This window comes from Charadrius vociferus, unplaced genomic scaffold, assembly GCF_000708025.1.
Source record: "Charadrius vociferus isolate BGI_N301 unplaced genomic scaffold, ASM70802v2 scaffold323, whole genome shotgun sequence".
NCBI lineage: Eukaryota > Metazoa > Chordata > Aves > Charadriiformes > Charadriidae > Charadrius > Charadrius vociferus.
Genome location: NW_009647692.1, coordinates 1,734,823 through 1,751,989, shown reverse-complemented (window position 1 = coordinate 1,751,989; position 17,167 = coordinate 1,734,823). Strand labels below are relative to the sequence as shown.

The 17,167-nt window shown below is 53.2% G+C and overlaps 1 protein-coding gene across 1 annotated transcript in view; it reads right to left on the bottom strand.

The window, feature by feature from the left end:
- The window catches only part of MSI2 (musashi RNA-binding protein 2), a 258,982-nt gene that overhangs the window by 43,756 nt on the left and 198,059 nt on the right, over positions 1-17,167 (bottom strand). Inside the window, exons 6-7 of the mRNA XM_009881482.1 lie at positions 13,363-13,445; positions 4,439-4,553 (exon numbers count right to left, since the gene is read on the bottom strand). Coding sequence (XP_009879784.1) covers positions 4,439-4,553; positions 13,363-13,445 — 198 coding nt within the window. The remainder of the gene's footprint in view (positions 1-4,438; positions 4,554-13,362; positions 13,446-17,167) is intronic.

The following is a 17,167-nucleotide window of genomic DNA, read 5'->3' as shown; positions in this document are numbered from 1 at the left end:
AGCATCGCAGACGCTCTACGAAAGGGGAAACTGGGCAAACTGCCCTACCTTCCTTTCTGCACAGGGCTCTGTGGTCCTGGAGGCCGAGCAGCTTGCCACAGCACACACACAAGGTCACTGGAAAGGCAGGAGACCCGAACCGGACCCCTGACTCCCCTCCATCCCACCAGCACCTCCAGAGGGAGAAACGGCTTCTCTGCTCCAAGCGGGGAAGAGGCCACAACCACTGAACCAGGCTATGGAAACGTCTCTTCACTTTTAAATGTGGTGATCTGAGATGGACAAAGCTCGTGGTTAGTATGTGGGAACACTGAGCACACTGGGGCCTGGAGACCTCTGCAAAATTAATTCAAACGCTCCAGTAAATGCAAGAAAATTATTGTCTTCCAGTGCTGTCCAGGGCAAGGAACACAAGGTCCTCTGCAAGGAGAGGCAAGGTTGGTCCCAAACAGCCCCATGCTGCAACAAAAACGCTTGGGGTCTTTCTCAAAAGAAACGTGCTGTGACCTTGACGTAAGCACCTGAGGCATGAGGGAACGCATCCAAAAATCACCTCCTACGGACACAGGGGGTGGTTGCATATTAGGAAGCAGCTGTGGAGAAGAAACATCTGCTGTAGAAGTTCTTCCGGTGGTCCAACAAAGTTGTCCGATCTCCTACTTCAAGTGGATTCAAGAGCTAAGCGAAAGCTGGCCGCAGCCGCGTTCCTCAGCGACGGCCGCAGCGGGTGCTGCTGCAGGAGCCGGGGTGCCGGCAGGTTGTGCAGCGTCCCGGGACGCGGGTGCGAAGGAAGGAGCCAGGTTCCCCTCCCCGAGCCCTGCCCCAGCGGCGGCTGCTGCTCTATCACACAGAGTCTGACGAAAAAAGGAACGACTTTCTTTGAAGGGCACAACCTTCTGTTCTGCGTGAGCTCAGCCCACCCAGACCGAACGCGCGCGGCAGTGCAGAGCCCCGCTCCACCCTGAGCCCCGCTGTGAGCCGCCTGTTGGAGACTTCCGAAATCCGGTGTTCATATCAGACATCATGTCGGCAGTCTGGGGGCATAAGCTTCATGGGCCGAGCGCTCCTGTCTCTGGAGGGGTTTGCAAGTTAAAAAGAGCCCAACTTTAATATTAAACACCAGCGAGGCTAAGACGCCCGTCGCCTGAAGCAAAGAGCGCTGTGGGGCCACAGCTCAGATTGAGCAGTGCCGCAGTCACCTCCAGAGCTGAGTGTCACCGCCGGGACCACCGCAACGGCAGCCGCCATGTCCCAGACGCACAGAGACGGGAGGGCAGACAGAGACGACCTCCTCTTAATGTTACTCCTCGGTTGCTTTCTTTTTTCCTTGCTTTTTTTTTTTCCCAAGTTTTCAGGTACAGACCTGAATGGAGAGCAAAAAGCCACGGGGCAACGCAGTGGCACCCACGTGCCCTTGGGTGAGGGGGTACGCACACCAGGCCCCGCCGGCAGAGGTGAGGTTTCTGGGCGCACGGCGAGCTTCTCGGCCACCGATCCGCTCCCACTCAGCTGCCGGTGTGCGCGCTGTCTGCTGGGGGGGACACGGTGCCTGGTCCCGAGCGCCCACGGGGCTGGGGAGCGGCAATTCCTGCCGGGTGGGCTGCCAGGGACGGGGAGATCACGGGAACTGAAAGCACTCCAGCCCGCTCTTCGTGCAGGGTGGCTAATTAATGCTCCTCATCTCCCCCGAGCCCGCGTGCGTCCCACCAGCAGACCGAGCCCCAGCCAGCCCAGAAGCAGTGCTGGCAAGAGGCTCAGCCTGCCCGCGCTCCTGGAGTCAAAAAATCCTTTCAGATGAACACTTTAATTTTGTTCCAATCAACCAAATCATCACAGAAGCGGCTGCCTACGCACCTTTAGACCCCGGCTGCGGCAGGCTCCTTGGGGAGGCTGTGATTAATGAAAAAGACCAACTTCCTTAATAGCTTTGGAGGGAGTCGCTCCCTGCTCTTCCCTTTGGGTTGTCTCGTGCCTTCGTTCCTCCGACTCCCTCCTCTGCCCATGAACGGCATCTGGAGAAGGTGACCTTGAACAAGGGCCTTTGGAAACGGGTATGACAATCCTTCAAGAGCAGCCCCGATCGCTCTGTTTCGGTCCAGCAAGGCATCCGAAAGGAGGGAGGGGGCAGGGCTGACACCGGCCTCCCGGGACCTCAGCAAAACGCTCGCCTCCTGCAGACGCTGCCTCCGGCGGTACGTGACTTTGTGCGCCTCGTCGTTTGATGGGTTAATTACGCCCCTCTCCCTGCGGGGGACGGGCCCCACCGCCACGCAGCTGCCAGGGCTTGGGAAGGAGAGATTTGGGCTCCCCACAGAGCCGCTGCCCATCTCAGCCCCCCTGAAGCCATCTCTTCCAGGCAGCTTTTGAAAACGGGGGTCTGTAATGGCCATCCAGACAGCCGTGCTCTCGTGTGCTGTGATTTCCTTGTTTAGCACTTAATTATTTAACACGGTGCCACTGTAGCAAGCAGGAACTTGGCAGATGAAAAAACCAGCTAGAGCAGATAATGAAGCATCCGGCCTTCAACACGAATCAATCATTAATTCTGAGCAAGCCGCCCTGATTTGAAGTCTAGTAAGAGCATGTTGCGAGAGGGGCCGGAGCAGAGCCGGTCGGGGTGACCTGACCCACCTCAGCGCTGCAGGACGGGGATTTGCCGACAGGCACCTGCATCACTTGCCCCGTGCAGACGCAGATCCGCTTTCTGAAGGCTTCTTCCCTTACTTCTTACGGCTTGAAATGATCTTTTCCAGAGAGGCAGCGCCGGTGGGAATGACTCACGCTGCACTCCAGGGCTGAATTTTCCCTTCAGGTCACTGGGGTGGACCGCGGCTCCATTCACCCCCTGCCCGGCTGCGAGGAGAAGGGTTGAGGCACCTCTGGCCGTGGTGAGCAGAAGAGGGACGATGCCGCCCTGGGTGTTTTTGCCCAGCCCGGGGTGAGCTGGGCTCTCTCCTCCAGCGGCCGGGTGGGATGGGCCAGCAAGGCGGCACCGCGGCACCTCCACCACCCCAAACCTCAGGCACCGCGAGCGGGAAAGAAAGAGAAACAACGGAAATAAAGTACATACGCTCAAGCACACAGGGAACATACAGGTAACGAGATCACAGGCTGACTAGAACAAGATAAATATTTTAACCGTCAAATGTAATTTCCAGACACTATGGGGCAGGGTGGCGGTGGAGTGTGGGGACAGAAAAATAGATGATCAGCTGAAATAACCCAATTACGCATCCCCGAAATGGATCGTTCCAGCCACACGAACAGAAGTACTATTAATTCAGAGATAAAGCAAACATGGCAGGAAAGTTTTCCCTATCAAATCAAGCGGTGCCTGAAGTCAGACATCTCAGCGTAACAGCCTGATACTCATAGGGACCGCGTCCTCCGACCTGACGCCCGCTCCAGGAGCCCTGGGGTCCTCCAGCATCTCAGACAGCCCACGGACCTGCTCGGCAGAGCTCAGGACAACCGAGCACCAGCTTTCCAGGCTGGTTTTTGCGCTCAGCTTCTGGGATCATCCAAACCCAGGGCAGAAAATCCAAAGCATCCCGGAGGGGGCGGGTACAGGGACGCTCGGCTGGGAAAGGCTCAATTCTGCCTGGGAACACCTCCAGACGCTCTCTCGTTCATGCACGCTTTAGGGACACAGCAGGTGGCAACCAAGGGAAAGTCCAGTGACACAAAGGGAGCAGAAAGCTGAAAATATATGGGGTTTTACAGAATTATGTTGGGAATGGATTAACAGCATTTTGGCTTAGTAAATCTGAAGACAGAGTATCAAGAGGTTGTCACATTACATAGACAGAAGAACTATCCAGGCAGAAACAAATGAGAACCAATTTTAACTAAATAGACCTCATGCACAAATAGAATTTTGCCATTAAATATCATTTATCCCATTTAATTAGTATTTTCTGGACACAATACTCTGGACTAAAATACCGTTCCATCTCCTTGAAACTTGTAATTATTGTTGCGACCTATACTGTTACACATCTCCCTGCTTTCTCCATCTTGCATGCCATTTAAGAACCGGCAAGATTTTCAATTATCTATGCTGAACTGTCAAAGATACCTTTAAAAGAAGGGGAATAATGTGTGACTCAATTCCTCTAAAAAAGGGGAAGAGATCATTTTTAGTCAGAATGAACACACTGCATCTTTCATCATTCTATTTTTGCGAGTAAGAGTAAAACAGGCTATTTAAAACATCCATTTAAATGCAAATTTTTATATTCCAGGAAGGGGGGGGGGGGCAGTTAATCATTTACCACAGACAGGATTATTTTCCCCACTCCGCCCCTGCTGAAGTTTTAGACTCGCACCCACACGGGTGCAGGGATTTGCTCACCCCTACGCCTTAAGCGTTCGGAAATCAGGGAGACAACACGGGAGCCGCTGGCTCCGGGAGACGTGCGGTGGCTCCGGCACTTACCCAACATTCCCATCCCTAGCATAAAAGCGTCCATGGTATACGGTAATCCACGTGCCCTTCCTCTCGTCCCTGGTGGAAACATCACTTCTTTAGGTTGTGCTTTCTTACATTCTACCTATTGAGCAGAAACATGTACAAATGAGATGCAAATGAATTCCATGTAAATGTCAAATGCAGAAGTGATCTACTTAAGGGGGGAGTTTTATTTTTAGCATTTGCCTCCCCGCACCGCCTCCCCCTCAAAGGTGAACTTTAAGAATAGTGTAAACGGATTTAAGAGAGCAAACGTGTTATGTCTCTTTAAACACACATAGCAAAACCCCGCTGGAAAGATGACAGAAATGCTGATTTAAGAAGCTGCCGTGTTCCTGAAAGGAAAACCTGTGCCGCGTTCCCTCTCAATGGTACTCGCGGGCGTGCAATGAATGGAGGGAGGGCTCCAGCACAGCTCTATTGCAATCGATAACAGAAAATGACTCTCGGTGATCATTACAAAAAGCTTCTTTTAAAATAGGAATAAAGAATCAATATTTCTACCTGGCAGAAAATTTCCGTAAACCCTATTAATAAACTATCTGCATTCTTTCACTTCCAGTTACTCCTGCTGCCTTTTGAAGTTGCTTAATGCCACCTGAACCACGTCGTGCGTCTCCACCGACACCTCGGGAGAGGCGGCGGCCCAGCCCAGCCGGCGGCAGGACATGCAGGACCCCAGCCCCACCGCCAGGTGCTGGTTCCCAGCCTCTTTTGGGATGAGAAACGGGAGAAATGAAGCACTTTTCCATGTTCTCCAGCTCCAGCACTGCCAACTCGCATCCCCCAGCAGACTGCTCCCGTGCTCCCCTCAGCACTGGTGCTATGGTCGCGCCAGTAAGCTCGTCTGGAGCTAACCAGAGTTATCCCAACCCATTTCTGTGGCTCTACACCTCAGTCCATGCTCTGAGCAACAGGACGATGTGCAGACATGCACGTGTGCGGGGAAGCCCCAAGCCGCCGTCTGCCCCACCGGTACGGTTTGCACGATAAGGATCCCTGGTGTAAGGGGTTAAGGGTCTCGGGCTGAATCCAGAGGTTTGAGCTTTACGCCTTTGGCTTCGTTCCTCAACCAGTTCCTTGATCGCCTTTGCACATCATCCTCTCCCTCCACTCTGCCCTGGGGAGGCCACATCTGGAGCACTGTGTCCAGTTCCGGGCTCCCCAGTTCAAGGAGGACAGGGAACTGCTGGAGAGAGTCCAGCCAGAGGCTACGGAGATGCTCAGGGGGTGGGATGGGGGGAGCTCTGAACGTCCTTTCCAACTCTGACTATTCTGGGATTCTGTGATTTACGCTCCCCTCAGCCCTCCCGGGCCCAGACCAGAGCGCGACGGCCCCCGCCACCCCGCCGCAGGGGCTCGGGAACGGCGCTGCTCGTCGTGGCAGAGTCGGAGGGTTGGCTCTGCGCAGGGTCGCGTCTCCCGCATCACCTCCATCACTCGCGTCCCGCGCGCAAGCAGGCAGCTACCCCAGGCAAACCCAGGATAATACGGCTCAACGTCTCGGTGCCTAATAGCCCGATCGGTGACTGCGTATTCATTGTCTTATGAAAACCCACTGCCTGTTCCTAAGCAACCCGATCAGTGAAAATTTCAGGTTTATGCAATTTTCATTTAGGTAACATAAAGGTTAACTGACTGTAATGGGAGTATTTTAAACAAAACCACCTACTCCTCCCCTTTCTGCCGCAAACCTCCACAGACCCTATTTACTTCGCTTGCCGGCAACACTTCCCCAAGCTACAACGCTCAGGCACTGCCAACGCTGTCAAAACACGCGCTTCTTGCAAACAAGCTGCCCCAACCCAGTGAAGTTTGGAGCAAAGTTCTTCTGGAGTTCATCTTTTGCTACTTTTCTGCCAAGAAGTGCTTGGGTCCTCGCAGGAGGCAACGGGAGAAGGGCAGAGAGGGGCTGGGGAGGGCTGGAGCGGGGATGTGTGTGTACAGCCCGGGAAACGGGGAAAACAGGGAAAATTGTTGAGCAGGAGCACGAGCAAGAGCGGTGTTAAGAGACCCACTCTCCAGACATCCCGAATCTCGGGCACAGCCACAGCAGGGCCAGCGATTTCCTCCGTCTCCTCTTCAGCGCTGTTGGGGCAGCAAGTCCTCCGGGAGAGAAACACCGCAGGGAGAGCTGCGGCGAGGACCGGCATGTCCCCCAGCCAGGGACACCAACCTCCACTCCCCTGTCCCCTGTCCCCCCACGCAGACCAGGCACGGGACGGTGCGGGCGCACGCCTGAGAGCGCAATGGCGGTCCCCACGGCACCCCACAGGGCTCCCAGGCCCTGATATCAAGACAAAAAGAGAAAGAAAAGGAAACAGAAAACTTCCCATCTCTGCTGGAGAGGGTCCAGCAAAGGGCTACAGAGATGATGGGGGGACTGGAGCACCTCTCTGATGAGGAAAGGCTGAGGGACGTGGGGCTGTTCAGTCTGGAGAAGAGAAGACTGAGGGGGGATCTCATCAGCGCTTATCAATCCTTCAAGGGAGGTGCCGGGGGATGGGGACAGTCTGTGTCCAGTGGTGCCCAGTGACAGGACAAGAGGGAACGGGCACAAAGGTGACCATGGGCAGTTCCATCTCCACCTGAGGAGGGCCTTCTCTGCTGTGAGGGCGGCAGAGCAGTGGCAGAGGCTGCCCAGAGAGGTGGGGGAGTCTCCCCCTCTGGAGCCATCCCAAACCCGCCTGGACGCCGTCCTGTGCCACTGCTGGAGGTGCCCCTGCTCTGGCGGGGGGTGGGATGGGGGAGCTCCAGAGGGCCCTTCCCACCCCACCACTCTGGGATGCTGTCAATTCATGGAGCAGCCACTCGCACGCTGCGGTGCCGCTGTCGGAGCGGGGCTGGGCACGAGGACAGAGCAGGGTATGTGTGCCCGGCACCAGCCCCATCACTGCCCCACAGGGACGAAGCCTTCAGAGCTTTCCAGGGAGGCTTAAGCCTGAGCCTTGATGGTGGGTTTCAGCCTAATTGAGCTGTGTGCTCCCCACAAAAACCTCAGTGCCCCCAGAAAGCCCCACAGCCCAAAGCCATCTGCTCTTTGCTACCTCCCCTCTCCATCAGCCGTCCCGGAGAGCCGAGGGACACGGCCAGCTCCACACCACCCCGCACACCAGCGCGGCAGCTCAGCAACGTCCTCTCAAACCGGCCTTTGCCTATTTTTAATCAGAGGGGCATTTAACAGGAGTAACGCCAATCTAATTTCTCCAGCCAAATGAGCGGGGGTGAGCACCAGAAGTGTGTCATTTCATTTCGCAACCACATTTTTCGGGTTCGCCACCACTCCAAATGTCACGGCGGCATTGGTTACACCTCGCGGCCGCTTGCGCTGCGAACAGTCAGGATGATAAAAACAATCTAGCCTGGCTCGATGGACAATTAACAGGAAAATGAAGTTTGGATTAGCACCGTTAGAAACAATAACCCAGTAATTAGCTTTTGCAACCACAAAACAGCCTACCGCTGCTCTCTGAAAGACTAGGGTAATTTATGATTTTCACAGCACACGAGGATATAAAGGGAATGGCAGTGAGCTGCAAAGAAGTTTTAACTGGGACTTAAAGGGGAAGAAAAAGTCATCAGTAGGAAAGAAAAATAATTCCTAAGCCTTTGTAAACAAATATACCCCATATTGAGGGCAAAAATATTCTCCGTCACCCAGCAGAGACTCTTTCTTTTTTTTTCCCGGCAGGGATGGCACGCAGGATAGGGGCTGCGTGACCCCATCCCGGCTGCATCGGGATTTTTACATCGGGTAAATTGGGTGGATTTTTACACTCCCCGTTCAGCAATGTCAGGCCTTGAGGTGCTCTGCAGGAGCTGCCCACGCACCATCCCATCGGCAAATGGGGAAAACGCAGCAACAGGAGGTGAAGCAACATGTTAGCAAACCGCTGGTGGGCTGCGATGGTGCCTCTTCCCCAAAAAAGGCAGCAAAAGGGGAAAAAAAGGGGCCAGGCGGCTTGTCTGCAAGAAGCCAGCCCGCTCCTCCACGGGGAAGGGGACGGACATGGCCATAACCATCCCACAGCCACAGTTACCGCGAGGGCAAACCCTGGAGGCAGCAGGGACGTCCCACGTGTGCCGGCAGAGCAGGACAGGCAATGGGGCTTCTCCAAGAGGGAACAGATCTGGATTTATGAGTCAGTGCTCAGCTCTGTACCGAATCACCCCCGAGAGCCTGCCCGATGCGGGTACTCTGCACATAAATCTGGATCCCGCACAAACTTTCAGCTCAGCATTTCTGTACATCTTAATCATTTCCAGATTTTTTCCACCTCCCCTGTACGAGGGATGTGCTTTGCTTTCAGCAGCCTAACAAAGAAAGTTTTAACTCTAAGGCTAAAAAAAAAAAAATAATATAAAAGTGCAGGGAAACTAAAATTCACTATTTTTGTTTAGTCTAGTTTGGAGAATTAACATTACACTGGGGTACTCTTGGGTCAAGTCGAGCAGTCAAAGCCACTGGAACCCCGGACGGCTGAGATGGGGAGTGAAAAGCCTCTTATACCCGGCGCAACAAAACACGCTGTCAGCTCCCAGCACCAGGATGTCTCAAAAACCCACGACCAACAGCTTTCCAGGGAAACCAGGGCTATTTTGGGGGAAGCAGAATGCGTACATATTCACAATGCACAAAACCCCATTTTACCACCCAAAGACAAGGCAACTTTGTCTTGCCGGCAACGTGCGAGTCACAGTTAGCTGAGATTCGGTTACCTCGGGGAGGCCGTGGCGTTCGTGCCACGGCAAGCCAAAACGAGCGCGCCTCTAACAGAGAAACCTGTATTCGCCCAGTCCCGCTGCAGAGGCAGCGCCACACCAGGCAACTGCAGGAAGGTTATAAGCGTATTTAAAAAAAATTAGATCCCTGACAAAGGTGGGGTGGGGATGACGGGGTGAGAAGCTGCTCAGCGTGTCCTCAGAGCGTAAGAGAAGTCGGCCGCTACGGGAGAGCAGAGTCCTCTGCCACTTTCCTGCAATTCATCAATTCAGTTTGTCCCCAAAGAACCTGACAGGACCCAGCGCTGGGCAGCTCTCACGGTCCTGCGCGGGCTGGAGAACGCAGCCACCCCTGGAGACCCCGGCAAGGGCAGTGTCACCGGACAGCTCACCAGCTACGTCATTTACAGCACATTCGAGACCAACACTACAGAGGGCACCCATCCTGCAAGCGGGCCACGGTGTCCTTCACCTGACAGACGGGGTTTCCAAAGCGACCGCCCCTTCAGCCTCACCACTGATGGCAGAGACACCTTGTGTACCTGCCCACCCTGCACGGGCTCCTATCACCCTCACTCCTGCAATGAGCCCTCTGCCGAGAACCCATCACCACCACCATCGACCTTTACGCATGACAGCTCACAGCAGTGCCCATATACGCTCTCCCACAACACATGGGTCAGGCCCCGGCTCGACATGCTGGCAGTGATCCTACCGTAGGAAACGCGCAGCGATGCTCCCCCGGGACTCGCTGACAACCAGACTCCCCACTGTCAGGGACACTTTTAGCCTCGGTGCCCATATACCCCACTTGCGATGACATGTCCCTTTTGGTTGGTCCTACAGATGTGCCAAATGAAGGGACAACCCCAACTCCAAAGAAGTTCCCGGGGATTTCAGTAGGGTCCTCGAACTGGAGCTGCCACACTTAATTTCTGGCCACCGGAGGTTGTTTCTTAACTCTCCGGTTACTTGCTTTGAGGGTAAAAGGAGGGTCAGTGTCCCCACGGAGGGCTGGGAGGGGGGAGGGAGTGACAAAGCGCAATGAGCTTTGCAGATTTGGGACAAAAGCATCTATACTCTAAAGTATTTGGATGAACACCCAAAGGCACATCGTGTGTGATATACACGTCTAAAACATCACCACACAGTGAAGGCTGCCAGTCCGGGGAGAAGCCCGATGAATGCTGATCCATTGAAAAAACCCACAACAAAAAACCCACGAAACCCCCAAAACCCACCACGAGAGAGAGAGAAACAGCCACAGGTGCTACGCAGCGCCAAAGCCTATTTTAAAACAGCCTAACACTTTTGTCAGCTGCTCCAGGGTCTGACTGGAGATCCCGACTTCAAGTGCAAAGCGCCTGGGCCAGGCTCGGCTCATCCCACCATACCCGTGATGTGAACGGCTCTACCACAGTGGAATCTAAAGGAAAATAAATCACTCCATCACATTTCTTTTCCAGCTACTTTTGCACCCCTGTAGAAAACCATGTTTCTCTTTGCAGAGCAGCCTGCTCGCATCAGAGGAACGATATTCTGGGGATAACTTGTTTGGGTTCTATTTGTTCCCCCTTTGCAATGTCTGGAGAGCATCTTTGGCCTCCCACGTAAATTCCAAGTTTCATTTATTAAAATACCTCCCTGGCATTTTCTTTTTGCTCTCACACTGCTCGTTTAATATTACATTTGACATTCTAAGCTTTACGGATGGCAACAGAAGCAGAATGGGTGGGCTAAAAATAGCCTGCCAGGGAGACGGGAGGCTAGAAATAGGCTGGGGAACAACAGCAGCCCCGCGCCCCTTTGCTTGCCCCCGCGTTTTGGGGAAATGACAGCGTTGAGGAGATGAGAAAGAGCGAGCTCGGGGCGAGCTGGCGCCCGCAGAGCCACGGCTGCCCCAGCTGAGGGGACGGAGTGTCCGTGTCGCAGCTCACCGAGCGGCTGCAAAGCCCATCGCCCCGAGCTGGGGCTGCGAGACCCCGTCCCCTTCGCAGCTCAGCGCTAGAGGGGGACACGTTAAAAATGAAGCAGGGGTTGTTGGTCTCCAAGGGCGCTGCGGAAAGTCCGTCTGAGCCCAACTCTGACCCCCAGCCAGCTGCGTGTCACCTCCGGCCATCTGCACCGGCTCACTGTCACACACGCGTGCACAAGCTCTCCTGCCCCTGCATGGGTTTGGGAATTAATCCGCAGACACATCAGCAATACGATGAGTCAGTCCCAAGACAGGATCATGTCTCATCTCCTCCCTCGTGGGCTGCTTTTAAAATTAGGGCTGTAGAAGAAGTGACAAGAAGAGAATGCTCAAAAGCATCGCGGCATCTGGATCGTGCACCAAGCAGGCACAGAGCGGGGAAGAAGATCTTTTAATTATCCACAACAACAAAACACCAACAGCCTACACTGTTTCTTTTGCTCTTTGTGATGTTCTGCGAGTGTTTTCGCCCTGTCCCACCCTCCACCTTCCCTGCACTGCTGTTACCCCCCGTGCAGCCTTTCATCTGGGAAGAAGCCCTCCCACCCACGCTCCTCCCCGAGCCGGGCTCTGCAAACAGCCGGGGAAGGTTTGCACAGCGCAGGAGTGCGGACCCTGCTGGGAACCATCAAATAATGCTCTCTGCCCCGCTGCCGGTTTTGTTGGGACACAGCAGCACCCTGCTGCTCCTTCCAGCCCAGGGCCATACTGGGCAGCGCTGACCCGCACCAGGCGAAGGCTGAGCCCCCCTCTGCAGACAAACCTATGGAGTGAAAACCTACGGGGTACGACGTGACACGCACCCACCCGCGACGAAGCGGGAGGAAAATCCTGGAGTGTGGCACTGCAGCTCTTCCCTCCCCACTGACGTGTCTTACCTAAATTTACATTCCAAGCGTTTCTAATTTGTTGCTGGGTCTGTCGCCTGGATGCCGGGGTGGGGGCGGCTGTGGCTCATTCTTTTTGTTTTGTTTTCAGGCAGATTAATCAGCATTTAGTAACTCTACAGCAGAACCAGTCTCCCCCACAACCCACACGTATCTCGGGCGAGGTATCGCTGGTGGTGGGCAGGAAAGCCCCGGAGCAGGCGGCGGCGGGGGAAGCAGGGGGATGCAGGGACAGGGCAGGGGCAAAGCCCGCGGCACCCCCCGAGGTGGGGCGAGAGGCTGCTGGGCAAGGGGAGCTGCCCCGGCCCTGCCATCCCACCACGCAGTTTGCCAAGGGGACCCTCGCTTTTATTTCAGATGCATATTGCAGCGAGGAACAATATGAAGAATATTATTTCGGTGCCCTGGGAAAAATTAGCAAGTCAAATATTGAATCAGGCCTCCAGCATATGCCAAGGAGATTGCTTTGATCTTATCCACACTAAAAGCTCTATTATTGAATTTAAAGTCTGTGAACACATATCAGACCAATATACAATGCATATCTGAATACACATTTGAGAAGCAAAGGATGTTTTGACAAAGGGAAAAAGAATATTTTAGCTGAGAATATCAAAGTTACTGCATCAATTGAAATACAGATGCCCTTTTTCATCTGCCTCAGTGGCTTTCCTGACAGGGCAACCCGCAACCTGGGACCTGACTGTCGTTCAGGAGAATCTTCACCCAGGTCTGGCTCCTGGGCTGGGCCTGGCTCGATGGCAGAGAGCCGCGACTTCCCAGGGGACACGGTCCAGCAGGCAGCACCGTCAGAGCAGCACCAGGACTCGGGAGCTCAACCAGAACAGCTATTCTGGGAGCACAGGGTCTGTAGCACCTTTCCCCTTCCCTCCCGAGAAGCCCTCACGCAGCCGTTCGGCAGCCGCCATGGCGCGTCCCAAGAGAGCAGGGCAGGAGAAGGAGGGCTTCTCCAAGGATGGCCAAGATGCTGAGCAGGTCCATTCACACCACCTTCACCCCTTTGGCTTCCCACACCAAAACCTGCTCCGGGGCGGCTGCCTCAGCTCGTGGGGGGACAGACAGCTGTCCTGCTGGCAGGGGGACGGCAGCAGGGACCGAGCAAGCCGTGGTTGAGGCTCAGCAGCCCGTCCCCATGACACCTCCGCCAGGCACGGCGTGCCCAGCACCCCATTAACCTCACGGAGAAGGTTGTCCCAAAGGGCCACCACCCGGGCACGGCACCTGCCCATGACAAAGGGGGAGAGCTCGCCCCCGCCGACACACGCCGCAGAACAAAACCGACTCACCATTTTATTATTGATTTCGTGGAAATGAATTTCACAGACTTTTTCCACCACGTCTTCATTTTCAAAAGTTACGAAGCCAAATCCTGTTTAATAAAGAAACAAAAAGGGGAGAGGGAAAGGAAAATATTAGTTAGGTTAAACAATGTAATTTCAGTAAAGCACCATTTAGCCATCGGGACTTTGGAAAACTTTCATAAAAATATGCACGTGTAAATACACCTGCTGTCTATGGAGCTGTCGCTGAACTTGTTATAAACTAATGGAGGGAAGAAGTATTGTCTCGGGGAAAATTAATACAGTTCTGTTCCAGCTCTTCCATAGGATTTAATGGAGAATTAAAACCTCCTTATGGATTTTTTGATCCATCCTGCAGAATTTAATGGATAGTTACACCCTGGTTACACAAGGGCTCAGAAACTACAATAAGGCTGTATTTTCTTTTACACCTTGTAGGTTTTTAAGAGCAATCTCTACAAAACCCAATTATATTTCTATGGAACCATATTGATTTTATCTCTTGTTTAATTCCACCGGACTTCTCCATTAGAGCTGACTCATTACACGACCCAAAAAAACCCCAAATCTGGGAAGACAGAAGATAATTCCTCATTTACCCCTAGCGAGGAAAAAAACCCTACCGCTTCCCCAAACACGCAGCAGCGCTTTGTGTTTCCAGCTGCTTTGAGCCAAACCACCGGTCCCCGCTGCTGTGTGCTGGGGCCGGCGGCGCAGCCACCGCAGCTCCGTCCCGTGCGGATGCAGCCGGCCCCGCGGGTCAGCCGCGCTCCGGAGGTGGTTATTTGTCCCTTTCTTCCTGAATTACTTCCTCTAATACCTCATCAGGACATCCTGAGGTCTCCGAGAAACCATTACGTTTAAGGCTTCTGATCTAATCATTCCTCTCTTCGCCACTGCCGCTTCAAAGGAGCGGTGGATTTGGGCTGGTTTCGGGTGGTTTGATGCCTGCTGCCCGCTCGTAGCTCTACACTGTATCCTCTCTGCTGGGGCCACGCGGCTGCAGGAACGCCACGCTAAAGAAATCCGGCAGCCCACCACAGCTACACACAGCCACGTTCCCCACTCATTCCTTACAAGAAAAATACAACCAAGCCAACAAACAAAAAACAATCTTATGCACTATGTATCTGGCAAAGGCTTGATGAGTCAACATCGACGTCAATTAAGCTAATGAAATCTCAGATATGTAACAACAGGATGAACTCCATCCCCCAAACCGCACTGAAAACACTGCTGGACTCGAGGCTGGTGAAACAGCACGTGAAGCGCCTTCGTGGCACCGGGCTGAGCCGGAGCTGGGGCAGCGCTGTCGCTCCTGCTGGGGTGACGGGGGAAGGAGGAGGGAGGGAAACCAACGCTGCCCGGTGTTATTTATCCTGAAGAGTTTTGCCCAGTGAGCATCCTTCCCCTCAGCCATCCACAGCAGCGAAACAGTTTTGTCTGTGCTGACTCCGACGGAGCCGTGTCCCATCTGCCACCGGCCGTGTGTCCGTCCATCCCTCTCTGCCCATCCCAGCCCCCGGCTGTTCGGGAACACAGCAGCGAAGCCCCATCTCAGACCCATTTTGCTACTGTCGCTTCCTCTCTGCAATGAGCGCCTTCCAGTACCGGACCCGCTCCCACTCCAGCAGCGGGGAGTGCCGTGGTCGTGTCCTGCTGGTCCCAAGTGCCACCTCCAACCTGCTCCCTCTGCCAGACCCAGTGCTCCCAGAAGCAGGCAGGTTCTGCGCTGGGGTCCCAAAGCATCGTTTTAAACACCCACTAGATTTGCTTTGAAGGGGCACAGCAGAAGATATTAAAACTAGACGGATTTTGGCAACCTTCAGGTACAAGATACATTTTGCAGGCTGCAGTATTTGAAGGCGTAAAGCACATTTGCTGGTTCCCGTGTGGGCCAAGGCAATGTCCGAGCAGCTCCCAGCCGGCTTGTTTGGGAACGCACAGTACACGTAGCAATGGCCCATCCCTCTTTGGACCCTCTTCTTGGGGGAAAAAACACCAGAAATGGTTTCTAGATCTCCTCCAAGGCATAACACATCATCCGACAGCACATCACACTCAAACCCAGTGCTCGGAACACTATTTTACTTTGCACTTAAAGCATGTAGCAGCTTGAAGTATTTTACTTAAGTCTTTCATTTGCCTTCTAAATTACTCCATTTAAATCTACCTTAAACAGACCTGTAGTTAAAACTAAAATTTTTGTGGTTAACTGGCTGAATACGGCATCCCAGGAATCCTGGAGCGCGCTGCGCCGGGCAATTACCGGAGCTGGGAGCAGCGTGCCGCCGGGGACCAGCTTTGCCCAGTGCAATGAGACGGCCAGTCCGGGTCTACAAGTCATTAATTGTTTGAGCACCAGCAACATCTTCATCATTAGTAACTCATTAGCGAGTACCGCAGTTGAGGATTTCTCTTTCAACTTTTGTCAGGTCTGGCTGCCAGGATGGAGGAGCGAGAGGGAATTTAGAGGAGATTAGCCTTAATATGCATAACACCGCAAGAAAGCCCGCTGCAGTCATTACACGTTTGGACTCGGAAACAAGTTTCCCGTTCTCATCCCACTCCATATGGCTCAAACACAGGTTTATCAGGAAATTATCTGTCTGATTAAATCAGATAGCCACCCAGCTTTCTGCATTTACAGATTTTACAACAAGAATAAACCAACAGCCTATAGGTGTCAACACTCATTTGCGGGTTTTTGAAAGATCTGTGCCGTTTCGCGCAGGCCAGTCTAGCTGGCTTGGCAGGAAAATCCAGCCGTGATTGGGTCTGCAGGAAAACCCAACGCCACCGCGTATGCCCTCCTCTCTGAAGCGGCAGAAGGGCAGGGCGGGCAGCTCCGGAGCATCCAGAGCCCACGCAGGGCACTCCATCCATACCTGAAGGCTCCCTATATTTTACCTTTACCATTACCGACATCTTTAACTGATTGAGAAGCAACCAGAGGATTTAAACCTGCACGCATACAGCCACTTAAAATCCAAAGGATGCGATCCGAGAGATGCTATTGCTCCTTAAATGAACAGTCCGCATACGCCCCAGAATTAAAAACTTCATAAAAGTAACGGGTAATGGGTCCTTTTTTTTGGTTCACTTTTTGAATATCAGATTCCAACTTTTAATAATTGCGCACACAAAAAAACATTACTGCATGCATGCCTTATTAGTTAGTATAATGAATACATGCTCATTTTTGAATTACCAAAACTCTCAGAAACCTTCCTGGACTAAATAGACAATTATTTCTTCTGAGAGGTACTAAGAGTCAACAAAAAAAATGGTTCTCGGAAAGTGTATGAAAAAGATTAACACAAAACAAAGAAGGCTGTTTAAAACGGTGACATAAATAGGATTCCGGTTGTCAAGGAGCACACATTTTAAAATGAAATTATACTGCATCCTTCTGAATGAAGCTATTATTGGAAGCTAACAAGCTCTATTTAAGAGATAAGCATTTAACAGAGTCAAACGGTTGGGGTTTTTATTCAAATGAATAAAACTGAATATTCATTTGAATAATCTTTTCTGTAAAAGAAAAGACAAAGAAGAGGGGAAAAAATAAAGTAAGAGGCAAACAGATGCCCCCGAACGGGAGGCTCTGAGCCAAGCGCGATCACTAAAGGAAGCTGAGACACGTATTCACGACCTTCAGGTGAAAATACCCTCCTTCAGCATCTGCTCGGAAGAAGGAGTCATTTCCCTCCCCTCATCCGCTGGGTAACGGGCACCGACAGGCACCGCAGCGACGCCGGGGACCGGCCGAGCCCCGGGGCTGGGAGCG